This window comes from Myxocyprinus asiaticus, chromosome 29 (assembly GCF_019703515.2).
Source record: "Myxocyprinus asiaticus isolate MX2 ecotype Aquarium Trade chromosome 29, UBuf_Myxa_2, whole genome shotgun sequence".
Taxonomy (NCBI): Eukaryota; Metazoa; Chordata; class Actinopteri; order Cypriniformes; family Catostomidae; genus Myxocyprinus; species Myxocyprinus asiaticus.
Window position 1 is genome coordinate 43,161,237 of NC_059372.1, and position 26,470 is coordinate 43,187,706.

Below are 26,470 nucleotides of genomic sequence, written 5' to 3' on the forward strand. Positions count from 1 at the left end.
GGCACTTTCCCTACCGGTTGGTGTTAACTGCAACACCACCTGTTGCTACAGAGAGATTGCGTCACAAATACCTTGCAAGTGATGGATAAATGTTTAAAAGACGTTAAATGATATTTAGTTTTTGGTATACATCTTTGGTTTTGTTTCACTAAAGAGGTACTTGTGGGGGAATTAATGGCAAAAAAAGGTTGCGCAACACTGCTCTAGAGTTTCAGAAGATATTTCAACTATGTCGCAAACTGTGCAGTCTTATAGCACTCACTAACGTGCAACTCGCGCGAGCATCCTGTTTCAAATTTTAATGGTCACAGAAAGTTGGTTTAACTGAAAGCTTGATGGCGATGTTACCCTAGTAAGTAAGAAATATAAATTAATTTGTTGATACATTTTATGTCATTTTTATTTATTTTGACCTAATTCCTTGTCATTTATGACTTACACATTCATACTCAAGAGTGTGAATATGTCAAATGTCCAATGTCAAAGAGAGGAAGTGATGGAAAGGTTTCAATTTCTCAACTTGTGATTATTTGCTGTTTAAGGTTTATTGTCATTTAAAAAAATATGATAATTATGTTTTTGTTTTGTTTTTATCGAAGATGCCAAATTAATTTAACATGGGTTTTAGCAAAGACCTTCAACTAACTCAGAACACTTCTGAAGTTCTGGCCATCAACATCATTAGAGCCATGACAAGTGGATGTCAAACGTTTTGACTTCAAAACAATGTCATAAAAGGTACATATTTTTCTATTATTTCTCATTATTTTGCATTGCATCAAGGTTTTTATGATAATAAAAATGGTTAATTTCTGTTTGCATTGGCTCTGGAGTGCAGCATTATTAGTTTGACCATCTTCATACAGATAAAACACAACACTCCTATTCAAGTTTTAAGATGTATTTTAGAGATACCAATTTCTTTCTGTTTTTTATTACTCTGCACACTGACATCATGTCTATTTCACGTTTCTCTTACTTACAGGGATCTGCACATCCATCATCAACCTGATCTTTCATATGGTGTCCAGACCCTTCAGAGAGTGCAGAGAGTCGACATCAAACTGATGACATGGAGATGGCTTAAGTGAAGTTTTGTTTAATATGTTGTATCCAAAATACCTTACTCAGTTTATCAGACCAGTGGCAAAAATAAATAAATAAAAAAATAAAAAAGATTCTATATCTGCCCCAGTGCTACAAATGTTTGACAGCTTTTCATTGTCATTTGTTTTTATTTCTTTTTATTTAGTTTTTTACTTGTTTATTCATCTTACTTAGGGTTATAATGTTACTTATAGTTAATGTTAAATGATTTAATGTTTAGGATTTTTATAGAAATAATATTACTGCTAATTAACTTTTAGCTTATTATTACAAACCTGTGGATTTATTAAGTCAATTCTCATAACTAATGCATTATGAATTGTGCTAATTATTGCTTGTGTTGTTGTAAATACAAACTATTAAAAATGCGTTACTTAATAATACTTTTATATGGTTATTTTACTTTCTAGTGATATAGTATATGAACTATTCAATTCGCATATCCATTAAACATTCTCCTGGTAATAAAACAAAAAAATAATTTAAAAACTAAACAAACAAACAAAAAAAAAAAAAAAAAAAAAAAAAAAAAACAGTTTCCTGAGCTTCAAAAAAGCAACATCTGAGCAAATACAATTTTCCTCTAGGTTTGAATCACAGTGGCTATCATAATTACTCTTTTTTTTCTTCTTCTTTTTTTTTTTTTTCAACAGTCTTAGCATTTGAAAATGAACAAATGTACAGTCATTCACATGTTACTGTATCTGTAGGCTGAGCACAAACTGTTGTTTGCTTTGCATGCATGTATGCAATTTGCCGCTAGTACAAAAAGCTTTGCATACTTGTGATGGTCTTAAGAGCAGAGGTTTATAGAGTGTCTTTGAAGTTAGTGTTTAATGTTTCTGAGCTATCAGGTGCAGTATGCATGTAGTCCAGGGAAACTTGTGGAGAATTTAAAAGACGGGATTTGAAAATACGGAAACAATGCACAATGCATTTTTAGCATAAAGGATGTGCTAATCTGCAAGCTGGGAAAATTTGTGCTTTTAAACTAATGCAGTTTTACCCACATTACAACCAACCTAATAACAGGAAAAAAAATTGAAAACATGTGGGTGTTTTACGTTCATTCATTTAGCCGGCACTTTTTTTAAAGCAACTTACATAAGCAAATTGTCCCGAGAAGTGTTGCAAAACAAAGTTTAAAAATTGACCAGAAAACTACAAGTTAGTACACAGATGTGACCGAAAAACAGTGAATGAGTAAAGGGCAGAGTAGATATTTTTCAGCAAGGAGTGTGGAAAGTGCCTTATACAGATGGTTGTGGATCACGTGTTTGTGGATAAAAAACTGTCTTTAGATGTTTCTTGAAGATAGTTAGGGGTTTGGTTCAGGGTTCCCAAATTTTCACCATGTTAATACGAGACACTTGAGCATTTTGAGCACTCAGTATGAGATGGGGGTGCTAAAATAAGGGACGTCTTTTAAAAAATAAATCTGAAATAAAAAATATATATATATTTTTTTTAAAAGGTGCACTCAATAATGTTTTCCTCATCAAAATAGTTTATCTACATAGGTTTTCTCATTTAAAATAGTTAAATAGCATATTTTTTCAATGGCATCCGTAACCTAAAATGTCTTGGTTATGAGTGTAACCTTGGTTCCCTGAAATGAGGGAACGAGATTCTGCGTCAGAAGCTGACACTATGGTAGCTCCTCCAAGGGGCAGTGACCTTGAAACCCTATACCATCATGGCAATTTGATTGGTGGCACTTGGCGTTCCGCCCTATGCTTGCGTCATCAAGGGAACAAATGTTACACTCGTTACCATGATTCTCTTTCAAGTCGTTTTATCATAATGCCATGCTACTGTGCCAACAGGGTAGTAAAAAGTAGAGGTCGACCGATATATCGGATTTACAGATTAATTAAGGCCGATAGTTGCGTTTTTTTTAACTATCGGGTATCGGAAAAAATACACTTTGTTAGTATTTGGTACCATTGCCTTTATATTGTTTAACTTGGGTCAAACATTTTGCGTAGCCTTCCACAAGCTTCTCACAATCAGTTGCTGGAATTTAGTCCCATTCCTCCAGACAGAACTGGTGTAACTGAGTCAGGTTTGTAGGCCTCCTTGTTCGCACATGCTTTTTTATGTTGAGGTCAGGACTTTGTGATGGCCACTCCAGTACCTTGACTTTGTTGTCCTTAAGCCATTTTGCCACAATTTTGGAGATATGGTTGGGGTCATTGTCCATTTGGAAGACCCATTTGCGACTGAGTTTTAACTTCCTGGCTGATGACTTGAGATGTTTCTTCAATATATCCACATTTTCCTGCCTCATGATGCCATCTATTTTGTGAAGTGCACCAGTCCCTCCTTCAGCAAAGCACCCCCAAAACATGATGCTGCCACCCCCATGCTTCACAGTTGGGATGGTGTTCTTCAGCTTGCAAGCCTCACCCTTTTTCCTCCAAACATAACGATGGTCATTATGGCGAAACAGATACATTTTTGTTTCATCAGACCAGAGGAAATTTCTCCTGAAGGTCTTCAGGCAGGTCAGCACTGACTGAGCACATTCGGTCGTAAGACATGCCCTGAGAGCGACCGAGTCCAACTCCATACCGAGAAAAGAGATGCTCTGCACGGGGGAGAGCTTGCTCTTCCCCCAGTTGACCTGAAGCCTGAGTCGGTCGAGATGCTGAAGCACAAGATCCCTGTGTGCACACAATAGATCTCACGAGTGAGCTAGGATTAGCCAGTCATCGAGATCATTGAGAATGCGTATGCCCTTCTTCCTTAGCGGGGCCAGGGCAGCCTCTGCGACCTTGGTAAAGACATGAGGGGACAGGGACAGACCGAAGGGGAGAACCTTATACTGGTGTGCTCATCCCTCGAAAGCAAACCGAAGAAAGGGTCTGTGTCGAGGAAGGATCGATACGTGAAAGTATGCGTTCTTCAGTTCGATGGCTGCAAACCAATCCTGATGTCATACTGATGTCGCACTTCTGCATTAACATCCTGAACGGAAGCCTGTGTAAGGCCTTGTTCAGGGCACGCAGGTCCAAGATTGGGCGCGACCCTCCCCCTCTCTTGAGCACGATAAAATAAGGGCTGTAGAAGCCCTTGCGCAACTCGGCTACGGGGACGGGCTCTATTGCTCCCTTCGCCAGAAGGGTGGCAACTTCCGCCCAAAGGACGGAGGCACCCTCGACCTGCACCATAGTGGAGAGGACACCACTAAACCAGGGCGGGTGTCTGGTGAACTGGATCATGTAGCCGAGGCGAAGCATCCTGATGAGCCACTGTGAGGGGCTAGAGAGCTCTAACCAGGCCTCCAGCCTCCGTGACAATGGCACCAGGGGGACGACTGCACTTACCGTGCCCAGGCAGGGTGGTTCGCGTCAGGAGCTGTCGCCTCATCCCTGGGCGGGCCATATCAGGACCGCCTCGAAGCCCATCTGGGGTTCTTGGGGGCCGACTGATGGGCAGGTGGAGCCGACTTCCAGTGGGAGGATCTTTTTCTCTTAGGCCGGCTTGTGGGCTCCGATGGTACAGGAGCCGGGGAAGGCACCGCAGGGGAACAGCTCTGGCGAAAAGCAGATGGGGTGCGGGACCTCGGTGGCCTGAAGGCGGCCGAAGGTGCCGCACAGGTGCCGCTCTTGGACCACAAGCGTGGACATTGTCCTCCCCAGGGCGCGTGCCGTGACCTTTGTTGCACGTAGGGTGAGGTCGGTCACAGTGTGCAGTTCCTGCATCTGCCCTGGGTCGGTCCTACCCTCGTGCAGGTCTTTTAGCACCTTGGCCTGGTGGACCTGCAGGATGGCCATGGTGTGACAGGGCGTATGCGGCCTTGTAAGCCTTCATCTTTACAGAACTTACAGGCCTTGGAAGGGAGACCTGGTCGTCGCGCCAGGTGGCTCTGCCCTGCGGGCATAAATGCACCGCTACGGCACACTCTACCTGGGGAAACTCGACATATCCCTTAGCCGCTCCGCTGTCAAGGATAGTCAGAGTGGACGAGCCCGCAAAGCGTGTACGGGCAGTAAAAGGTGCCTTCAACGACTTCATTAGCTCCTTGTGCACTTCCTGGAAGAAAGGCACCGGGGCAGGGTGCGGCCCTGAGTCGCACTCAGATCATCCAGCCGCAAACACTCAGGGCAGGGTGGAGGGTTCCACTTCAGCCCGATGTTCGCAGCCGCCTGGGCAAGCACAGCTGCCATCTCAGTGTCCAACTCATCCTGTGCTCTACCACCTGTGGGTGGGAGCTCAGAAGATTCGTCCACTTCCGATAGCAGAAGCCCACCCTCCGATGCCACGACCGAAAGCTCATCCTTGTTGCGAGAAAAAATAACATACATTTACAGTAAGAGGTGAAACCTGTGATATGACTACTACAAGTTCAATGGAAGACACTTAATTACTTTTAAATTACAATTTTCTGCCTCAGACAATGCAAATAAATTTGGTAGGGTTTAAAAAGTAGACATACAACAAAATTGTAAACTAAAAACACAAATGAGAATTCATATAGGCCTGTTGCGATTATACCATCACCTGATCATTCATTTGATCATTTGATTTAACCGTGACTATTAGAGACAACTGTGATTATTTTGCACTTTACATTTTAATCACATTGTACTATACAAATAAGGGAATTTTAAGTGAATATAGAAATGCCAGTCATGAACGCATTTTTGAGTTTCATTTTTTGGTGCGACAGTGCATTACATTTCAGCACTCCAAATGAACTGAGGCCGTCACCAACCCACACCTTCCGAGGTTTGACTATTTAAAGCAGCATCTTCTGAAAAGCATGTGAAGATTAAATGCTAGCTTGTGAATGCAAAACTTCATGGTCGTTGCTGTGCAGTTGGATATGTCTTGACTGCTTCAAGCTTATAGAGCACTTTTTCTGCCGCTGTCAATATGGAGAAAAGTGATCGAATTAACTCAGATTTACAGTTTATGCAGAGATATTGCAGAAATTATACAAAACTGCAAGCTATCGCAAATAATAAAAGATTGGTTGAATTTGCAAAAATTCTTGTGATTACAAGATAGCAAAATCCTAAAGGGACTGATTGACAATTGCCTTCAAATTTCAATCAGTAAATAAAATGAAAATAGATGATAGTAATTAAAAGAAAAGAAACATACAAAATGGTAAAACTTAAACAATATATTGGAATAGTGTTAAAAAGGATATTAATAGGGAGGAAAGAGAAACAAGCAGTTACTCAAATTGAAACACTGTCCATATATTACTAAAGACAAAATAGGATCTGGCAAGTAAATATAAATGAGCAAGGTCCGGAAACACACCTACATCGAACATAGATACAGTGCATATTTGGAAGATATTTTGAAAGTCTGCCAGTGTGTCACTTTGTTGATTTTGACATTGATACATAAAACATCTGCTGATTTTGATAATACAATTAAAGTAATGGAAGCCTAAGCGATAATTCTCGCAGAGGACTCGTAGTAGCATTACATCATTAAATTCCGGCATCTCATCCAATCATTATCTAGCCTATGCCTTATAAGGTCCCACAGCTGTCCCAACATCACCAGTTTAGGTCCCGTCCTGTTGTGGGGGGTAAGCTCCTCTACCCTGCCATCATTGCCTTCCGGCAGATTCTGATGGTTCGAGCGAGAATCCTGACGCTGAACCTTAGGACTGGGCTTTCACTAAGGGAAACTAATCTATAACTAACTCATATTATCCCATACTATCGAGTTCTCTGAGATAATTCATTATACCTACAACTTGCCCAGAGCACAGCTCAAGATCAGATAATTGTTGTAAAATGGGACGTGAACTCTTTGATGATAAGAAAGACCTCATTCATGAGAGATCATGTATTAACAACACTTAAGGCTGTGGAAGATTATTATAACATTCAACATGAGATATTAAACATCTGCTGGTTGAAAGGTAGATGTTTAGTGATATAATTCGCATGCATCACTACTTGCCGCCTGCTGACTGACTTAGATGTTGGCAAGATGCTACACTGTCCATCCATGTGATCGCTTTCACTGTAAAGTGTCAATCAAACAGCCCATACTTTGATATCTACAAAGACCTGCTCTGATGTCAGAACCTGACAGCACACATGACAAATCCATATATCAAAGGAAGAATTGTTGCATTGCAACCAACATTGCCTGTCACGCACTAGGTAGGGGATGTGATCTATTGTTTGTGGGATGAATTTGAATGTTTTGTTTTGGATATCACAAGTACATGTTTTCTATGATAAAAACAGCTTGCCGTAGGCGAGTGTGTGTGATCTATTCCTCTTCAGGTGCCCTCGGGTGAAAGATGAAAGTGGAGGAAGTCAAATTTGTTAGTAATGAGAAAGCAATGGCATCAGGGAAGTGCCAATATATTGCAGTTTTGTGTTGCCTCTAAATAGCAAATTCACTAAACATTTGCACTGTTTTTGCATACTGAATTTCAACACAAAACCTAACTATGCACAGTCTAGTTTAAGTCATTTGGATTCTTTTCATGAGATGTTTGTGTTGTGTTTCTTTGGATCATGGGAGCAGTAATTTATCAGTGTTTGATAGTAGTTAACTAAAAATAGCGATGCTACTAACTTAACGACATGTGACAGTATCTCAGCTTTTTTACAATAGTGTAGCCTTTCCAATAGCGAGCTACATTTTCCAACTAGTATTGCTGTAGCATCACAAAATGCTACATTTGTCACATTGTATTGTGAACGCAGCAATGGAGCTGAGGAAGTTATCAAACACACTCACCTAAATGTCCTCTCTCTGTCATAGCGCTGGAAAAACCAAATCATTGAAGTGAATCGGGTCTTTCAGACAGTTTATGTAAATGAACTGGTTAAATAAATGATTCCCTTATATTTAGCATTGGGAAGTCATTTAAGAGTCTATGAAGTATCATTTGAAAGCTTAGAATCTAAACTTTTCAGAGATAACCATCATTTCTGCATTTATGTTACATAAAATAACAAAATAAGGCAGCAAACATTTTGCATCACAAATTAGCGCCCTCTAGAGGTAATGGGGTAGAAATATTTATATGAAAATAAAACTCTTTCACATAGCACCTAAATGGACAAGTCATTGATCAAATGAAAGCTCTCATTCTCAGGAATTTGAATGTACAGTTTTTGTTGCCCTAATACCACAGTTTTTCAAAAGAATCACAAAGTGAAATATAATTTATGTAATTATAATAATTATGTAATTATAGTTATATCTGCTTTTACCCTTTTCTAAAAAAAAAAAAAAAAAAAAAGATTAGCCATTTTTTACTTTTCTGTGAGCTTGCTTGACTGAATAATCCAGTGTTATATCTTAGATGTACAGAACAAAATATGCCATCCAGAAGGAAAAGCATGCTAAACAAATCATCAGAAAAATATGTTTTCGACTATTGATTGTTATATTCCATCACAAAGGGGAGGATCTCAGCTTTCTTATGACACTTAGATTGAGCTTCTAGTCCACTCAAAGGCTAAGGTATTCAATGAAACAATAAGGGTGGTGCATGAACTGAAAATTTCGACTGAACATCTATGGACGAGCACATCTGTGAGGGCTAAAATGTGTTATAGTGCCACCTACATTTCAGATCTGTATATTGTGATAGAATGTGACAGGAAAAAAAAAAAAAAAAAAAAAAAGATTTCTAGTGCTTACTGCCATCTAGTGGAATGAAATGAGACTTTTCAAAGTGATGTAGAGTGAACAGAACCAATATTACATGTTTGCAAAATTGGAACCAAAAAAAGAGAAGAAAAGAAAAATTCTGTTTATCATAAGATTATAAACACATACAATATTATATATGAATAATTTGAGTCTTTTTATTTTATTTTGGGGGTTCTCTGAAAAATTAGACCAATTTTTTTGTAATTAGTCCACAGTATGTATGAATGGTGAGCTTTTACATTTGATTGTAAAAATTGCGGACGGCAGCCCAAAAATGCACCAGAGAATACTTTTCATCTTTTTTGAAGCGAAACATTTAGTGTATTGCTGCTGTTTACAAATATATTTCAATTCTATTTTATAAAATAGTGTGTTTTCCTAGTTTATCAGTGTATATTGAATACAAATGTATGTTAAATTTATTGTTGTCACCCTCATTGTTTAACCATTACAAAAATTAACCATGGTTTTACTATAATAATATTATAGTAACCATAACTCTATTAACATTTTTCTTTTCTTGGCGGAAACCATGGTTTTGATACAGTTTCAAAACAGCTTCTCCAACACTGGTTATAACCTGGCATATATTCAGATGTGTGGTGTCGTCAAGCACACTTTCGCCATTTTTAAAGGTCTGGATCACAGTTGTGGAGTGATTCTGTACAGTCTCAGTAAAGTATGTCAAATTGCAATAGCCTGCTGCTTCCTCAATTAGCATTCAGATGGATCCGCAAGATCTGGAATTGCGCTGTGCAAATTGCGTTCAGTACTATTTTTGTGAGTGCGTTTGCACTGTTACCTGATTTGCATAATTTCCTTAGTGATGTGGGGGTTGAAACAATGCAGACACGATATGCAAATAAACAACACTATCAGCGGCTGCAATTCATTCTTAGTAAATTCCCATCTGAATATTTTCAATGCTCAACTTAAACTACTGTACAGATGAATATGTTATACAATTATTGTATAATTCACTCGTATAGCCCAAACCCATCCACTGGTCTCATTTAAAGCCCCTACACACACTGTGCATTTCCTGTATGCTTCAGTGCTCACATGCTACTTGTCTTTGCCTTGTGGACTATGTGCACTTCAAGGGTAAATTAACATATGGACATAATTAGCCTCTCACTCGTTTCCGGGGGCCTTCTCATCCTTTAGACAGGAGCTGGTGTTAATGGAAATTAATTGATCAATTCTTTAAAAAAAAAAAAAAAAAAAATAAAAAAAAAAAAGAGGGAGAATCCAAAACCATGAAAAGTAAGATTTAAAAGAGGAAGGTGTGAAAAATATTGGACATGTCAGGACATTTCATACTGACGTTAAATCTGCTTCTCATCTTCTTGTGTGCAGATGGAAAACTCATCTGAAAAGAACTTGTTTCTCTCCAAAATATCAAAAGAGAATGACTTTCTTTTGGGAACCATCTACACCATATTTGGTAAGTAACTGAACAAAAGTCTAAATATGATTTTGCGGTTAATTTGATTTGTTAAAAAAATTAATTAATTAATTTAAATTAAATTCTAAATATGGATTAGTGTTCTTACTAAAAACTGTTGAATCTGTAAACACTATATTGCTGGGTCACTACAATCGTCTCACAATTCTTTAGCCTGATCTCATGAAAATTACATGACTGGCAACATTTTATTAAAATTACATTACGTGGTTCATTACATGTCATGGCAGTTCTATGGTAAAATGTCCACTGCACTAAAAGCGAGTTAAATGTTCTCCCAAACAGATGAGTTAAATGCTATTTCGAGTTTAAAATCAACAAAACCTACCTCCCTAGCCTAAACCTTAAACTTAATCGATTGTTTCAGAAATGCAAATGTGAGATGAAAAACGTAATTTCTAAAGCAACCATGTCATTTTGTAGTGCTTCTATGACACTTTCGACTCAAGTGTCAACTCATGTGCTGTTCAGGACTCATACCCCTTTACATCACAAGTGCAATTCTCTATCAGTTACCACATAATTGGATCACACTCAAACAAGCTTGTAAATGTAGTTGGTTATGTAATGCAAAGGTTAAAGTTATGGGGGTAACATGTTACAAGTAACATGCGTTACACAATTAGATTACTTTTTTCGAATAACGAGTAATGTAATGTTTTTTTTTTATTTTTATTTTTTTAAGACCATAACATCTGAGTAACTTTTTAAAATAATTTACACATTGCTTTTCTACACCTCTCCTTAACAGCATATGATATTGCCGTAAACGTTGCCGTTGTCATGACAATCACAGCCATTTTTATCAAAAATGTAACATTCTGGTAAGTGAAACTTTGTTTCCCGTGATTGATAAGTAGAAGTCTTCCCTTGGCCACAGCATGATTATGCATACAGTTTCATCCAACGTGGAATGATCCCTGACTGCTTCTGCATCCAAATTGCTCTGTTTTAAAGCAGCCCGTAAGCACAGGTCTAGGATCGGTTTGCATCTGAACTGCTCTGTGTTAAAGAATTTAACATTCAACATTCGGGTGAGTGAAACGTGATTGATTCATGTGTAAATACACACTGCTTAAAAAAGTCTGTAAACACGCTTAGGCAGAAGGATTATAAGACTAGCCGTCTCCTGGCCACGACATGATATACAGGGTGAAATGCTCATTCAATTCACTGACTTACGCAGCTGAACTGCTCTGTGTTCTAGCTAAAAAACTGATTGTGAGCAATGCCCTACATGGTTTGTGTGCACAAAGAATATGCCTTTATTTCTAAAATGATTTAACATTATAGTTTTATAATAAACAAGTAGTGTTCTTTGTGAAATGTGATTAGTTTTAATATTTTAGTAGCATTAAAAAATAAAAAACATTTAATTAAAGTTATGTACATATACACATTTGAAGTAGTATGCGATCACCCAATGGCACCTGCAGCTATACGGCTGTACGCACCATGCTCCAACTAAAACATTTTCTCAATCAACTCAAGCCTGCACTGAGATGACTTCAGAGAAAAACATCTGGGTTACTGGTGGAGGGAACGAGACGATGTGTCGATGTAGTGACACTAGGGGTTCGATCTTGAGAGCCCCAATCACCTTTGCTTAAAATAGAAAAGGCCAATGAGAATTGGCAAGTGGAATTTGCATGCCACTCTCCGCACCGGACATACGGGTATAAAAGGAGATGGCGTGCATCACTCATTCAGATTTATGCTGAGGAGCCGATAGAGAGTCCCGGCCATGTCAGCGGCCAGTTCAGTGCCGCGGCAGGAGGGACACAACGACTCCATCAGGGAACAGGGGTTACACCAGTAACCCAGACGTTCCCTGTCTGTCACTCACTCGACGTTGTGTTGATGTAGTGACACTAGGGGTTCCTGTAGGAAACGCCGCAGGCGCTGAACAATGTCACGAGGTACGGAAGAGTGGACACGGGCAAGCTACTGCATGCCTCGCAGCGAGCTCTTGACCACATCATGACCTTCCAGCGAGTTTAGGTAAGGTGTCTCCCTAGTCCCGTTAAGGGGGGAGGAGGCATTTACTGAAGGAGGCTAGAGTGGTGGCCTTTCCTGTATTTGCTGTTAAGCAATTTCCCGCCGAGCACCTTCTAGAATAAAGCTGGGAAGTGCTCTTCCCTCTCCAGGAGGGAGGGCACTACGGAGACCACATCCTACCGGAGGGAGGTTAACATGTGGAGAATACCTCACATGGACTTATCAATGGGGAAGTTCGCATATGGAATGATACCACTGGGAGGACCCTATCTACGGAGAGTGTACACAGCAACAGTGGCCGAAGCAGAACGAGGCTCTGATGAGGGGAAACACAGGGTTCACCAGAGGGGAAACCGAACAGTGGAAATGCGTCATACGGGATTACCCAGTGGGGAATCACCACATATGGAGCACTGAGCCCAAGTACACGGGCTCACCTGAAAAGGGGCATACCACGAGTACTGGGCCTGGTGGCGTCACTCCTCCGCCGAGTTCGTCACCGAACAGTGCCTAAGATTTAGAGATGCATCCAGGGTTCACCAGTTATGGGGAACTGTTGTGGTTAAAACAATGCACATTATCACCTTGAAATAGGGGAAAGGTGTAATGCAAGCAGTACACCCAACCGGCTGCCTGGCCTACCTGCTGTTACCTCGTAACAATCAGGACGAAACCGGTTCTATGCGTAGGTTGTAAAACCTCGCAAAGGTATCGGGTGTAGCCCAACCCACAGCTCTGCATATGTCTGCTAGAGAGGCCCCCCTTGCCAGTGCTCAGGAGGACACAACACCTCTAGTGGAGTGCGCCCGAACTCTCAAGGGGCATGGCAGGTCTTGTGACTGGTAAGCCAAGGAAATGGCATCCACAATCCTATGGGTCAGCCTCTGTTTGGAGACAGCTTTCCCCTTCTGCTGCCCTCCAAAGCAGACAAAGAGCTGCTCTGAGCATCTGAAGCTCTGCATGTGGCCCAGATAGATGCGCAGGGTGCGAAATGGACACAGCAACGACAAGGCCAGGTCTTACTCCTCTGAAGGGAGCGCTTGCAGGTTCACCACCTGGTCTCAAAAGGGAGTGGTGGGAACTTAGGGCATGTAACCGAGCCAGGATCTCAAGATCAAGTGAGAGTGTGCCGGCCTGAACTCCAGGCATTCGCTGGTGACAGAGCGTGCCTGTAGGTCCCCCACCCTCTTGATGGGAGTGAGCGCCACCAGGAGGGCCATCTTCAGCGACAAAGTGCTGAGCTCGGCCTGCTCCAGGGGCTCAAAGGGGGCTCTCTGTAGGGCAGGTAGGACCACAGAGAGATCCCAAGAGGGAATCAAGTGCGGTCTAGGAGGATTCAACCTCCTCACGCCTTTGAGGAACCTGGTGATCAGGTCGTGCTGCCGTGAGGGTCTCCCATCCAGTGTATCATGATACGCTGCTATAGCAGCCACGTACACCTTCAGGGTAGAGGGAGACAGCCGTATCGTATTTACTACCACTGGCAGAAGATTCGCTAGGTCTTCCGCGTCCTGTCCAAGAGCCAGACGTGGAGATTCCAGAGGTCTGGCCGCGGGTGCCGGAGCATGTCCTGCCCCTGAGTGAGAAGGTCCTGCCTCAGGGGAATGCGCCTGGGAGGGGCTACTGCCAGGAGCATCAGGTTTGAGAACCACATCCGGTTGGGCCTGTATGGCGCAATGAACAGGACTTGCTGCCCATCCTCCCTGACTTTGCACAGTGTCTGTGCAATGAGGCTCACTGGAGGAAACGCATACTTGCGTAGCCCCCGAGGCCAGCTGTGCGCTAGGGCATCCATGCCAAGGGGAGCCTCGGACAGGGAGTACCAAAGGGGGCAGTGAGAGGACTCTCGGGAGGCGAACAGGTCTACCTGCGCCTCCCTGAATCTCTCCCAAATCGATACGTGAAAGTACGCGTCCTTCAGGTCGATGGCCGCGAAACCAATTCTGATGTCGTACTGACGCCAGGATGCGCTTCTGCGTTAACATGAACGGGAGCCTGTGTAAGGCCTTGTTCAAGGCACACAGGTCCAATATTGGGCGCGACCCTCCCCCTCTCTTGGGCACAATAAAATAAGGGCTGTAAAAGCCTTTGTGTGATTCGGCTATGGGGACAGGTTCTATTGCTCCCTTCGCCAGAAGGGTGGCAACCTCCACCCAGAGGACGGAGGCACCCTCGCCCCGCACCACAGTGGAGAGGATGCCACTGAACCTGGGCGGGTGTCTGGCGAATTGGATTGTGTAGCCGAGGCGAATCGTCCTGACGAGCCACCGCGAGGGGATGGAGAGCTCTAACCAGGCCTCCAGACTCTGCACCAGCGGCACCAAGGGAACGACTGGATTTATCGTTCCCGGGAAGGGTGGTAAGGCAGAGCGGCAAGGCAGAGCAGGCGCCACACCTGGAAGACAATCCAGGGGGGACGTGCTGCTCCGCAAGCCCCCAACGGAGGCCGGTTGCTGGGGCGGGTGCATAGCCCCAGAGACCAGCACACTTACCTGTTCGCCGGCCATCTCTCGACGGAGAACAAGGGAATGCGAGATACTCGCGTCCGACTGGTTGACCGGAAAGACTTCCAGCGCTTGGCCATCACAGGCGCAATGACCCGGGGAATGAGGAAACTGCTCTTTTTTGACCATGTGGGTGCCGAGGCCCAGAGGGCACCCAGCGATGTTATACTCACCACGTGCACCACCGGTCAGAGTCTTCTCATCCCTGGGAAGCCCGTCCGGGGTTCTTAGGGGCCGGCTGATGGGCGGGTGGAGCTGCCTTCCTACAGGAGGATCTTCTTCTCAAAGACTGACGTACAGGCTCTGATGGTACGGGAGCCAGGGCTGGCACTGCAGGAGGATGGCTCTGGCGAGAGGCAGACGGGGCACGGGACTTCAGAGGCCAGAAGGCAGCCGAGTCACGCGTGGCAAGATATGTTTGATCGCCTCCGTCTGCTTCCTCGCCTTCGAGAACTGTTGTGCGAAGTCCTCAACATTGTTTGCAGAGATGGGCCCCTTGGGAGATGGGCGCATCGAGAAAGCAAACCTTCTCGGCGTCATGCATCTCCGTCGCTCGTAGGGTGAGGTTGGTCATGGCACACAGTTCCTGCATAAGCCCCGGGTCGGTTCTATCCTTGTGCAGATCTTTCAACGCCTTGGCCTGGTGGACCTGCAGGATGGCCATGGCGTGCAGGGTGGAAGCGGCCTGACCCGTGGCCTTGTAAGCCTTCGTCATCAACGAGGAAGAGAACTTACAGGCCTTGGAAGGGAGCCTTGGTCGGTCCCTCCAGATGGTTGTGCCCTGAGGGCATAAATGCACCGCTACGGCGCGCTCTACCTGGGGAAGCTCAACATATCCTTTAGCCACTCCACCGTCGAGGGTAGTCAGGATGGACGAGCCTGCGAAGCGTGTACAGGCAGAAAAAGTTGCCTTCCATGACTTCGTTAGCTCCTCGTGCACTTCCAGGAAGAAAGGCACCGGGGTGGGGCACGGCCCTGAGTCGCGCTCTGAGCCCAGAAACCAATCTTCCAGCTGCGAACGCTCAGGGCAGGGTGGAGGGTTCCACTTTAGCCCGATGTTCGCAGCCGCCCAGGCAAGCACGGTTGCCATCTCAGCGTCCGATTCATTCTGAGCTCTACTGCCCGTGGCAGGAGCTCAGAAGATTTGTCCGCTTCCGACAGCAGAAACCTACCCTCCGATTCTGCGACCGATAACTCATCCTCATCAGGAGCCCCAAACAAGACATTAAATCCGCCCTGAGGCGGACTGCCTGCACCGCTCGATAGAATGAGTGTGCTGGGGGATGGGAGATCCACGGGGGTTGAGCCGGTGGAAATGCTCCCATTTCCACATCCAGATCACCCGCGGTGCTCACCGACCCGGCTGCCTGAGTATCAGCCCAGGAAGGGCCGGGCCGGGAAGCAGCCGTGGTGGCTCCCTGCTTCACAAAGAGGACATGCCATGTCACAGCCACGCCTCAACCTGTTCCATGCCATGTCACAGCCAAGCCTCAGCCTGCTCCATGCCATGTCACAAACACGCCTCAGCCTGCTCCATGCCATGTCACAACCACGCCTCAGCCTGCTCCATGCCATGTCACAACCACGCCTCAGCCTGCTCCATGCCATGTCACAACCACGCCTCAGCCTGCTCCATGCCATGACTCAGCCAAGCCCTAGAATGCTCCATGCCATGTCACAGCCAAGCCCCAGACTGCTCCATGCCATGTCACAAGCAAGCCTCTGCTCCACGGCCTAGGCCCACCTCTGCTCCATGGTCTAGGCCCGCTCCATCCCTGCGGCTCCGCCTTGGTCCTCATCACCATCGGCTCCGCCCCTCGAGCCTCTCAGGTCCCCACTTTCCATTGGCTTTGCCCTGTTCCCACGCCCCACGCCCTGTCTCGACAGGCCATGTCTCAAGGACCCCACCTTCCCCCCCCACCCCAACTCCCTAATTAACTTTGTTATTATGTTTTGGGGCGTCGGGAGCGGCCCCTAGAGGGGGGGATATATCATGTTTATGTGTTTTGTTCTTGTTTTCATGTCTTTTATTTTCAAGTTTAGTTCCTGTCATGTCATGTGATTTCCTGTTCCCTCATGTGATCTTGTCATGTGTTTCCCCTGTTCATGTGTCTTGTTTTCATTGGTTCATAGTTTGATTACTTTGTTATTAGTCTTGTCTTTTCATTGGTTTAAGTTCAATTAGTCTTGTTATCTTGTTTATAGTTTAGTCTTGTGATTGGTTGTCTTGTTTACCTGTTAACCATGTCCTTTTATTTAAGCCCTCATGTTTGCCATTGTTTAGTGTCAGGTATTGTGTATGTAACTTTGTTGAATCTTGTAGTCAAGCCAAGTCAAGTTTTAGTCAAGTCATGTTTTGTTTATGTCAAGTCTATAGTCAAGTCATGTCTAGTCTAGTCTAGTTGTTCATGTTTATGTTTTGTTTTGTTCACGTTGGTAGTCAGGGTTTTTGGATCTCACGTTTGGAAATAAACTGCACTTGGGTTCACCACTTCACCATCGTCTCTTCGTCTGCCTGTTTCCAGCATCGTTACAGAAGGCAGTGTAATTTGTGAATTAAATAATTTTTATTTGTTTTAGGATCATTAAACCTGATTTCATATAATATATATATATATTGGACAAATTCTCACTTTATGCAGGACAAATATTTTTTTATTTGTTAAATCCATGGTTAAACCCTGCTGTACATATAAAGAGTGCATGTACAAGATATGATCGTTTGATGCATATAAAGTCCAGATTCACTTTATAATGGTTTAAAAATATCAAGGAAAAACAAAGGGGTCACATGGTACTAATATAATAATTATTATATAAATAACCACAGTCATTTAGATTGCATATGATTCGTACATATAAAATTGTAGGGAATATTAATAAAGCAACAACACTGAAAAAGAGAAAAACATTCACTGCTGTTTTCTGGATAACTTAATACACCCTTTAAAACTGAACACAAAATTAGGATGAGAAATTGTTCATTTTAATTTACAGACCCAAAGTCTGATAGCATTAAATCAGAAACATATTATTGTATAAAATCTACAGTATAATAATTCCGTGGTGACAACTGAAAAACAATTATGAATTTCACTTTTACCTGCAATATTTTTCCTGGTATCAGTCCATGTTTTCATTATTGCCATAAAGGACTCGAACAAACTTTAAAGTTGAAAAGATTATAGTTTTCTGGGTTGGTTGTATCTCTCGGGTCCAGTTTAAACTGAAAAGCACAAATTTGCACGTATGTGAGTTTCCATGCCAACACACATATGTTTTATCACTTGAGGCGTGTTCGATGACTTGTTTAAAGTAAATAAAGGTAACTTAGAACTGAAAGTTTTTAAGGCATTATTTGAAGATGTTCAATGACATATGTGCTAACAGATAAATATTTGACTGATTACAAATGATAAGGAAGGTCAGGTTCACCCAGTTATCTATCAGCTATTGTAAACCAGTCCAAAATGAACAGCGAGATTTTATATACAAAAACACAACAATACAATCACATAATTTTAGATGTGTACATTACTAATCATTTGATAATTTAATAAATGTCGGCCTATAGTCTATATTTCACCCAGAGGGGCACCTCAGCCCATGTGGGCAAAGGGGCAGTTGCTTGGGCCACTGTAGCTATCCCCTGTGTGCGTGTTTGGAACCAAGTATACTACAGAGAAATTTAATGTCGGATGCTTTTTTTACCAGTGAGTGTGAGCGGTACTTGAGCAGAGTATCCGCTTGGGCCGTGAGCGGCTGAGCGGAGCGCACATGCATGGAGCGGATTATTGAGCGGAGTGTCACACCACCCCGCTTCGCTCACATGCTGGGTGGTAACTATGAATGCTCTTTTTAGACTTCGGGTGAGGCTTTGATTTCTGAAACTTACACTATGTTTTTACAGTACAGTTAATGCTTATACAGTATGTCTAAATATCAAGGAAAATGTGATTATCCATTTCATGATCCCTTTAAGGCACCTCCATGCCACCTAGCAGCCGTCTCGCTTTCCCCACTGTCGCAAGCTGGGAACGAGTTTGCAGTATGACGCTGGTCACGTAACCCTCCTATGGGCTTCATAAATGAGCCCTACCTTTGGTCCTTTTGGACATTATCAGACTTTTATTTGTCAAAGTTTAGCATTTTAAAATTGATTTGAAGTGTCAGTTTTTGCAGTTAACAGAAATTAATTGCAAAATTGTGAAAATTCAAGTATAACACACAAGAATCATTTTGCAATTTTGCAATTTCAAACTTTCTGTAGTACCAATTTATTCTGACAACATTTTTAAGTCAGTAAGGTAACCAGCAATAATGAACAACAATAAATGCATAAAATAACAATAAATAAAAAACAGTAAAAACGAGTGACTCCAGCAAGGTCTCCTAAGCAACCAAATTGGCCCGGTTGCTAGGGAGGGTAGAGTCACATGGGGTAACCTCCTCATGGTCGCCATAATGTGTTTCGCTCTCGCTGGGGCGCGTGGTGAGTTGTGCATGGATGCTGCATAGAATAGAGTGAAGTCTCCATGGTAATGCACTCAAGAAGCTACGTGATAAGATGCGCGGATTGACGGTCTCAGACACGGAGGCAACTGAGATTCGTTCTCCGCCACCCAGATTGAGGTGAGCCACTACGCCACCACGAGGACTTAGAGCGCATTGGGAATTGGGCATTCCAAATTGGGGAGAAAAAGGGGAGAATATCGACAACAACAAAAAACAGTAAAAACAGTAAATAATGATGCAATGTCTTTATGCATTCATGCATCAGTGGCAGTGCGAAGTTATGATGGTATGTACCTTGCAGATGGATTTTTTTTTTTGTTTTTTTTTTGTGCTTTTGTTGCACACCATACTGGTTTTAATGTCTCTTAGGAAACAGTCCGCACACCTTTATTTCTGTGTGTGTGTGTGTGTGTGTGTGTGTGTGTGTGTGTGTGTGTTTGTGTGTTATGTTGTGTGTTCTGCCTCCTGGCTGTTTTAGTCTCACATATTTATTTCTGTGTGTGTGCACGTTCTGCACTGTGGGTGTGTTAGTGTCTCAGCCCCATTATTTCTGAGTGTGTGTGTTTAACATTGCAGCTGATTTATTGGTTTTATTTGACAAATAAATAAATAAAAAAAGCTCTGTGTTATAGTCAGTCAATTTTTGACCACAAAGACCGAAAGTGTTGTTTTTTATTTTATTTTTTTAATTTTTTTTTACAACCACTTAAACTTACCGAATCATGCACAATTTTTTTTATATGTTCAGATGGCAAGAGAAGGAAAAATCTCCAAGTCTTGTAAAGATAAAATAAAGGAAACCATTTTGATTAAATCAGCAAAAGTAATTCCACTCAAAAATGACCGAAAACCATAGGAGGGTTAATTGCCTGCCTTGCTTTTTTTAGCAGCGTGCCAGAAGACTGCCATGGAGCAATATAACAACTTAAGACATATGCAAAATAAGGTGTAAGGTGTCTTTCCACTGTCCTTCGAGAGAGAAAAAAACCCTCGCCATCCCAAATGCAGCCCTCTCGCTTTCCCGCCATTGCGAACAAGTTGGCGGCATGACGCAGGTCACTTTCAGTGCCTGTTTTATTGCTGTTAGTGATGTGTAAAAACACTGCTTGTCACAACATGGGGATTTAAGGCATACACACTGCTTTCTTCCAGCCTCAAGAAGGCCCGGTGTCCCGCAGTCATCGAACCGTAAACAAGTTGTGGCATATCGCAGGTCACTTTGATGCCAGTTTTACTTTTGTAGGAGACATTTCAGAAGGCTGCCATGTCAAAACACGGACAACAGACCTAGTTGCATATGCACGAGGCATGCATGCCCAGTAAAACCCTGTGAAGCGGGTTCTTCCATGTTCTCAGGACAGGGATTTCGCTTTTCCCACCATTGTATGCCAGAAATGAGAAAACGATCCCAGATGGTGACTGTTGTATTGCCCTTTGGTTGCATGCCAGAAGACTGCCACGGCGCAGCTCAAATGACAATGGCTGCACAAGGCCCACAAGCTCTTAATTGATTAAGTTGGGCAGGGCGACCGCCCTCTGTGGGTGGGAGGCTTGCTGGCATTGACAGTCACAGAAGAAAACCTGCGTACGCATGCCTCACTACTTATTTCTCACTGTTAAGGGACTGAGATATGAGCTCCCCTCCCTTCTGTCCAAAAATCCTGATGAAATGGCGCTGTACTCTGGTTTTTATGCTCACGATGACGCACACATAAAGAGCAGAGCGCCAAGTGCAATCTGCCAATGAGACTGGCATGATTCTAAAAGGGTTTAGTAATAGTCACTCCTGCGAGGAGCTCCCACAGCATCAGCTTTGGGAATAAAGGTTTAATCTGTAACCTAGACATTCATATCCCTAGTAGTCCCACCTTTAAAATGTTGATTTAGACAACTTTATGGCGGATTTTTTGTTTGTTTTTATAAGCTATATTTTTTGGAGTATCTGACTCAAATCTGTTGTTTACAGACTGAACAGCAAAGAGCAACATTGAATCTTTACAAATCCAATCCAAACCACATATATATAAAACATTCTAAATGGTCAGATCAGATTTCAGGTACTGTAGCTGTTTTAGCATTCATGACGCAATGCTTATGGAATGTCATATAAAGTGTGCAATATTCTCTGAATCTGTGTCTGAATACACTCATATTCACTCACTGTTTGTGAAATATTCTGTATATAGTGATTGTAACATTTCCTGTGTGGTGAATTGTGAATGAGTGAATGAATAAATTGTTTCAGATACAGCAAATGCATAAATGTAAATACACTAATGTGTCTGTTGCTTATGTTCTCTCATGCACCACGAGAGTTCAAACTGACAGCTACGCTCAAGCTGGGTTTCAGTCAAAATGTTTTGCATATTTAAGCATAGTTCTAAAACTTTGACTAAAGAAAATATGAATCATTGTGTGTTTCCATCCACTGCATCATGCGAATTATTTTGAGGGAGCTCTCCTTGTTATGATGATGGAGCAGCTTAATGACCTCCTTGCTTGGGGGAGAGATTTGTTTGCAGAATTGGAGCAATTTTAACTCTTTTTATTAAATGCTGCCAGGACACCCCGCAGAATAAATGTTAGATTTATATATATAGCTGATATAATGAGGGCTGAAATGGCTGTTATGCCCATACGCCACCAGCCTCCGTAGACCTGGGAGTGCCCGCACTGAAAAAACTGTTCTGGAGAATTGTGAGGACACCATTTTCACAACCAGCTGTGGGTTAAACACTTCCGAATGTCAAGGGCTATATTCAAAGAATTGTGTGCTCAGGTCGGCCCTTTCGTTGGGTCAATCACATCAAGCAATCGCACACTTGTAACACCTTCACAAATTGTCAAAACACATCATCGTTTGCGAATAAACTGTTTCCATCACCTTAATATTCTATCACCTTCTTTGTTTTTGCACAATTATGTAACAAATGCTGTCAATAGAGCTTTCATTTATAAACCAGTTTGCACTGTGTCTAACACCACCTCTCTGTCTTTCCCTGTGCAGGTGTGCTGTCTGTGTTAGGAAACACTACTTTGTTGTTTGTGGCCTATCGTAAGAAGTCATCTCTTAAGCCAGCAGAGTTTTTTATCATCAATCTGTCCATCAGTGATTTGGGCATGACAATCTTCCTCTTCCCCTTCGCTATTCCCTCTGCTTTCGCTCACAGGTGAAACTCATTTACAGCATGATCATTTCACATAAAAGGCAATGTTAAAGAAAGAATTCACCCAAAAATTTAAATTCTGTAATTATTTACTCACCCTCATGTCATTCCAAACCCATATGCTGCAATTTTTTCCATAGTACACAAAAGGAGAATTTTTTGACAACAGAATTTATCTGTTTATCAAACTTCAGAGCACTGTCAAATAAAACACCCAGGATTTTCACAAATGGTTTAACATAAGAGAACAAATTACCAAAATTAAGGTTGGGTAAACCCGAGGCTTCAGAAGGCCCAATAGCAATTATCTCAATTTTACTCTTGTTGAGTTTTAAGAAATCCAAGAAGCGAACCAAGAAGAAAATGCAATGTTGTAACAATTTAAACATTTTTTTTTTTTTTCAGAACAAATCAAATGAGCTACAGGTCTGAAAATGCCCTTAGATCCTTTGTTGACAAGATAGCGGATATTAGATTGCATATCCTATTCTCTGCCAATGATCCATCTGTCCCTTCTATTTGGACTGGTGCTTTAAGCTAGTTTGAACATATTTCACATATTTTTTTTTTTTTACAAGAAATTGTTGGTCAACTAAAGCCTACAGTTTCTCCCCTTGGCCTTATTCCCCCACGTCTTCTTAGATATGTTTTTGACACTGTTAGACCCAGTATCCTGTTAATTATCAATAAATGCCATGCAAAAGTTATAGTGAAATAGGATCAAACTGACTTAAAGCACCAGTGCAAATGGAAGGGACAGATGGATCATGAGCAAAGAATATGATATGCAGTCTTATATCCACTATCTTGTCAACAAAGAATCTTAAGTTCTTTGTTTTGTTTTGTTTTTTAGACCTGTAGCTAGTTTGATTTGTTCCCGAAACTGGGACATTTGTTAGAATGTTGCATTTTCTTCTTGGTTCAGTTTGCTTCACAAGGTAACTTTTCAAAATGGACCAAAACTGTGTTAATTAGGGATGTTATAAAATATCGATATACTATATAGATTATTACGCTATTTTATCAATATATTTTTGAGGCATCAACATTTAAAAGTTAGCTGACATTTAAATTAGAAGCCTAATTTGCATGCTTTTTAATTCACTCAACTGGCCTTCTGTTTAATAGTGTGGTATAAAAGCAATGGGACACCACAAGGTGGTGATATTACATTTACTGTAGCCGGGTCGCAGGTAGGAAAAACATACAGAGGACAAGATGATGCAGCACAGCATCAGTCAGTCTAAAGTTACGGAGGTTTTTGTACTTCAAAAATGAACAAAGTGACGTTGAGGAGTTTGCAGTTTAGTGTATAAATCCGGTAACTGCGCAAACTGAATGATTAGAAATGGTAAAGTTTATTATGCAATGTCTCTGTATGTAGCATTGAACAGGTCTTTCTTTCAAACTGTCAAACCACAAAACGACATACTTTTAACTCAAAATACATTGTGTAGGCTATATGAAAGTAACATATAAATAATAGTCTATATCATCCAATGATGGCTAGAGTAAATCATCTTTGTCCTTTGATAATGATTTGAGTAGAATTTAATGGAAAACAATGCGAGTTCACTCTGTGGAACTGCAGAATTTTGATGCTGAGCGTTGGCGGTGTGTGTTTACCTTTGTAGAAAATAATTGTAATTAATTTTTGAACACGCCATGTCATCTGCCAGATACGTCCGTGCACCCCTCTTTAATTTACCCTGCTGGCTCACGCTTTATTAAAGTTATGTTGAGAAATATGTTTGAAAAGACAAAAACTATTGCGCAACAAGCAGCCCTATTTCTATTTGAAATAAATCCCGATATCTACGATAATCATCTGGAAAATCTTCAGATTAATGATGCGTGAAAAAGGCATCGATCCCAAGCCTAGTGTAAATAAAAGTCCCATGTGATCAAACTGTTCCCTTATTGATCAGAATGTTTGTGCGCTGTTCTGGTATTTAGCGGATCCATTGATATACCGGTTGAAATTATATACCTGTTAAAATTTGTCAAGCATTACAAATTTTCAGGTGTTGTTTATGTCACACTTATGCAAAGCGCTACTACGTGGTACAGAATGTGTGTTCCATTCAGAGGTTGTGCTGCAAATACACATTCTCTGACACACGGATGATATTAGTTATAACATTTATGTCACTTTTATTTTTATCCATCATTAGTTGCTTTTGCATGTGTGGCATGCTTCAAATGTGAGCACTTGTGAATATGTTGAGACAGTGTTGTGCTGACTCCGGCTGCACCGCATGTACCATTTAATCCTCCTTGGCTCATACAGGGAACACTGTAATGAGCATCGAGCGCTCTGTTTGAAGCAGATGTGTAGCAAAGATGCGGGGGCAGTTGTGTTAAGATCCATGTGCAGTTTAATAATAGTATAAATAGTAAAACGAAGCAGCAAAATAAAGGGAAAACAAAAGGCAGGCAAGGGTTCGATACACAGGCAGACAGTCCAGAAAGGCAAACCAAGTAAATCTGAGAGGCAGAGGAGTAATCCAGTAAACAGGCAATAAATCCAAAAAACACACAAGCAGGCTGGGAAATACGAAGAACAGGCAGGAGTCAAAACACAGGGAAAACAGGAATGGTAAATAATGCTCAGAAATGTAAACCAGGCAAACAAGACTTCACAATAAATGCATGTAAACCGGGAACTTAAATAGACAGAGTTAATATGGAACAGGTGGTAATCAGTTTGAATGGAGAATTATGGGAAATGTAGTTCATGAAATGTTAGTACTCTGGAGATGGCGACCTCTGGCGGCGTACAGGAGAGATAGCAGGCGCTACAGGTGTAACAGAGACATGGTCGGAGACAATATCTTCAGGTAGGCCATAAAAGCGGAAGACGTTCTGGAACAGGTTCTCAGCACATTCCATAGACGAGGGGAGCTTGGGCAGAGGGATGAATCTGCAGGCCTTAGAGAAGCGGTCCACTACCGAGAGTTGGGTAGATCCGTGACGAAATACACAGCGATATGGGACCAAGGACATCGAGGGGCAGGTAGAGGCTGAAGAAGACCAGATGGAAGCTGTCGAATAGATTTAGAGGTGGCACACACATTGCAGTTCTTTACATAATCAGTGACCTCAGTCATTAGGTTCTCCCACCAAAACCGGTTTTGCACTAACCTACAAGTAGCTTGAGCACCTGGATGTCCCGAGCAGGCCGAGTCATGAACCCACTGAAGAACTCTGTTGCGTAAGGAGCTGGGAACAAAGACCTTATCTGGAGGGCAGTCAGCAGGAGTGGGTTCTTGGATCTGAGCTTGGGTGATGTCTGCCATTATGTCCCATTGTACGGGAGCGACAATGAGAGTAGGTAAGATAATGGAAGTCACAGGATTGTTGCCAGTAGTGGACCCATAAATGCGGGATAGGGCGTCGGCTTTGGTGTTCTTAGGAGCCAGGTCGAAAGATGATGTTTGACCTGAACCTGGAGAAGAAGAGGGACCATCGAGCCTGATGAGGATTTAAGCGTTTAGTAGACTGAATGTATTCCAGGTTGCGATGATCCGTGATTACCAGAAAAGGATAAAGAGCTCCCTCTAGCCAATGTCTCCACTCCTCAAAAGCCACCTTCATGGCTAAGAGTTCTCGGTTGCCGACATCATAGTTTCTCTCAGCAGCAGATAACTTGCGTGAGTAGAAGGCACAGGGATGGAGTTTGGTGGGAAATCCTTGTCGTTGGGAGAGTACCGCACCAACTTCTGTATCTGAGGCATCCTCAGAAACTTCCAGCACAAAGGGTCGAGTGGGGTCTGGATTATGGAGAATGGGGGCTGTAGTGAAGTGGCATTTAAGGTCATCGAAGGCTTGACGAGCAGGAGGTGTCCAGTTTAGTTTCTGGGCTTTACCACGGGGCAATGAGGTGAGTGGGGCAGCCACCGAGCTGAAGCCTTGGATGAATCATCTGTAGAAGTTGGAAAAGCCAAGGAAGTGCTGTAGTTCTTTGACTGATACAGGTAATGGCCACTGAAGCATGGCTTTTACCTTGGAAGAGTCCATGGTGACCCCCTTGGGGGAGATGACATACCCCAGGAAAG

The 26,470-nt window shown here is 42.4% G+C and overlaps 1 protein-coding gene across 1 annotated transcript in view; it reads left to right on the plus strand.

The window, feature by feature from the left end:
* The first annotated feature begins 246 nt into the window (after positions 1-246).
* Positions 247-26,470, plus strand: part of LOC127419791 (opsin-5-like) — a 116,164-nt gene continuing 89,940 nt past the window's right edge. Inside the window, exons 1-5 of the mRNA XM_051661523.1 lie at positions 247-352; positions 600-738; positions 986-1,087; positions 10,120-10,207; positions 22,253-22,415. Of these exons, the coding sequence (XP_051517483.1) occupies positions 10,120-10,207; positions 22,253-22,415 (251 nt within the window). The 5' untranslated portion in view covers positions 247-352; positions 600-738; positions 986-1,087. The remainder of the gene's footprint in view (positions 353-599; positions 739-985; positions 1,088-10,119; positions 10,208-22,252; positions 22,416-26,470) is intronic.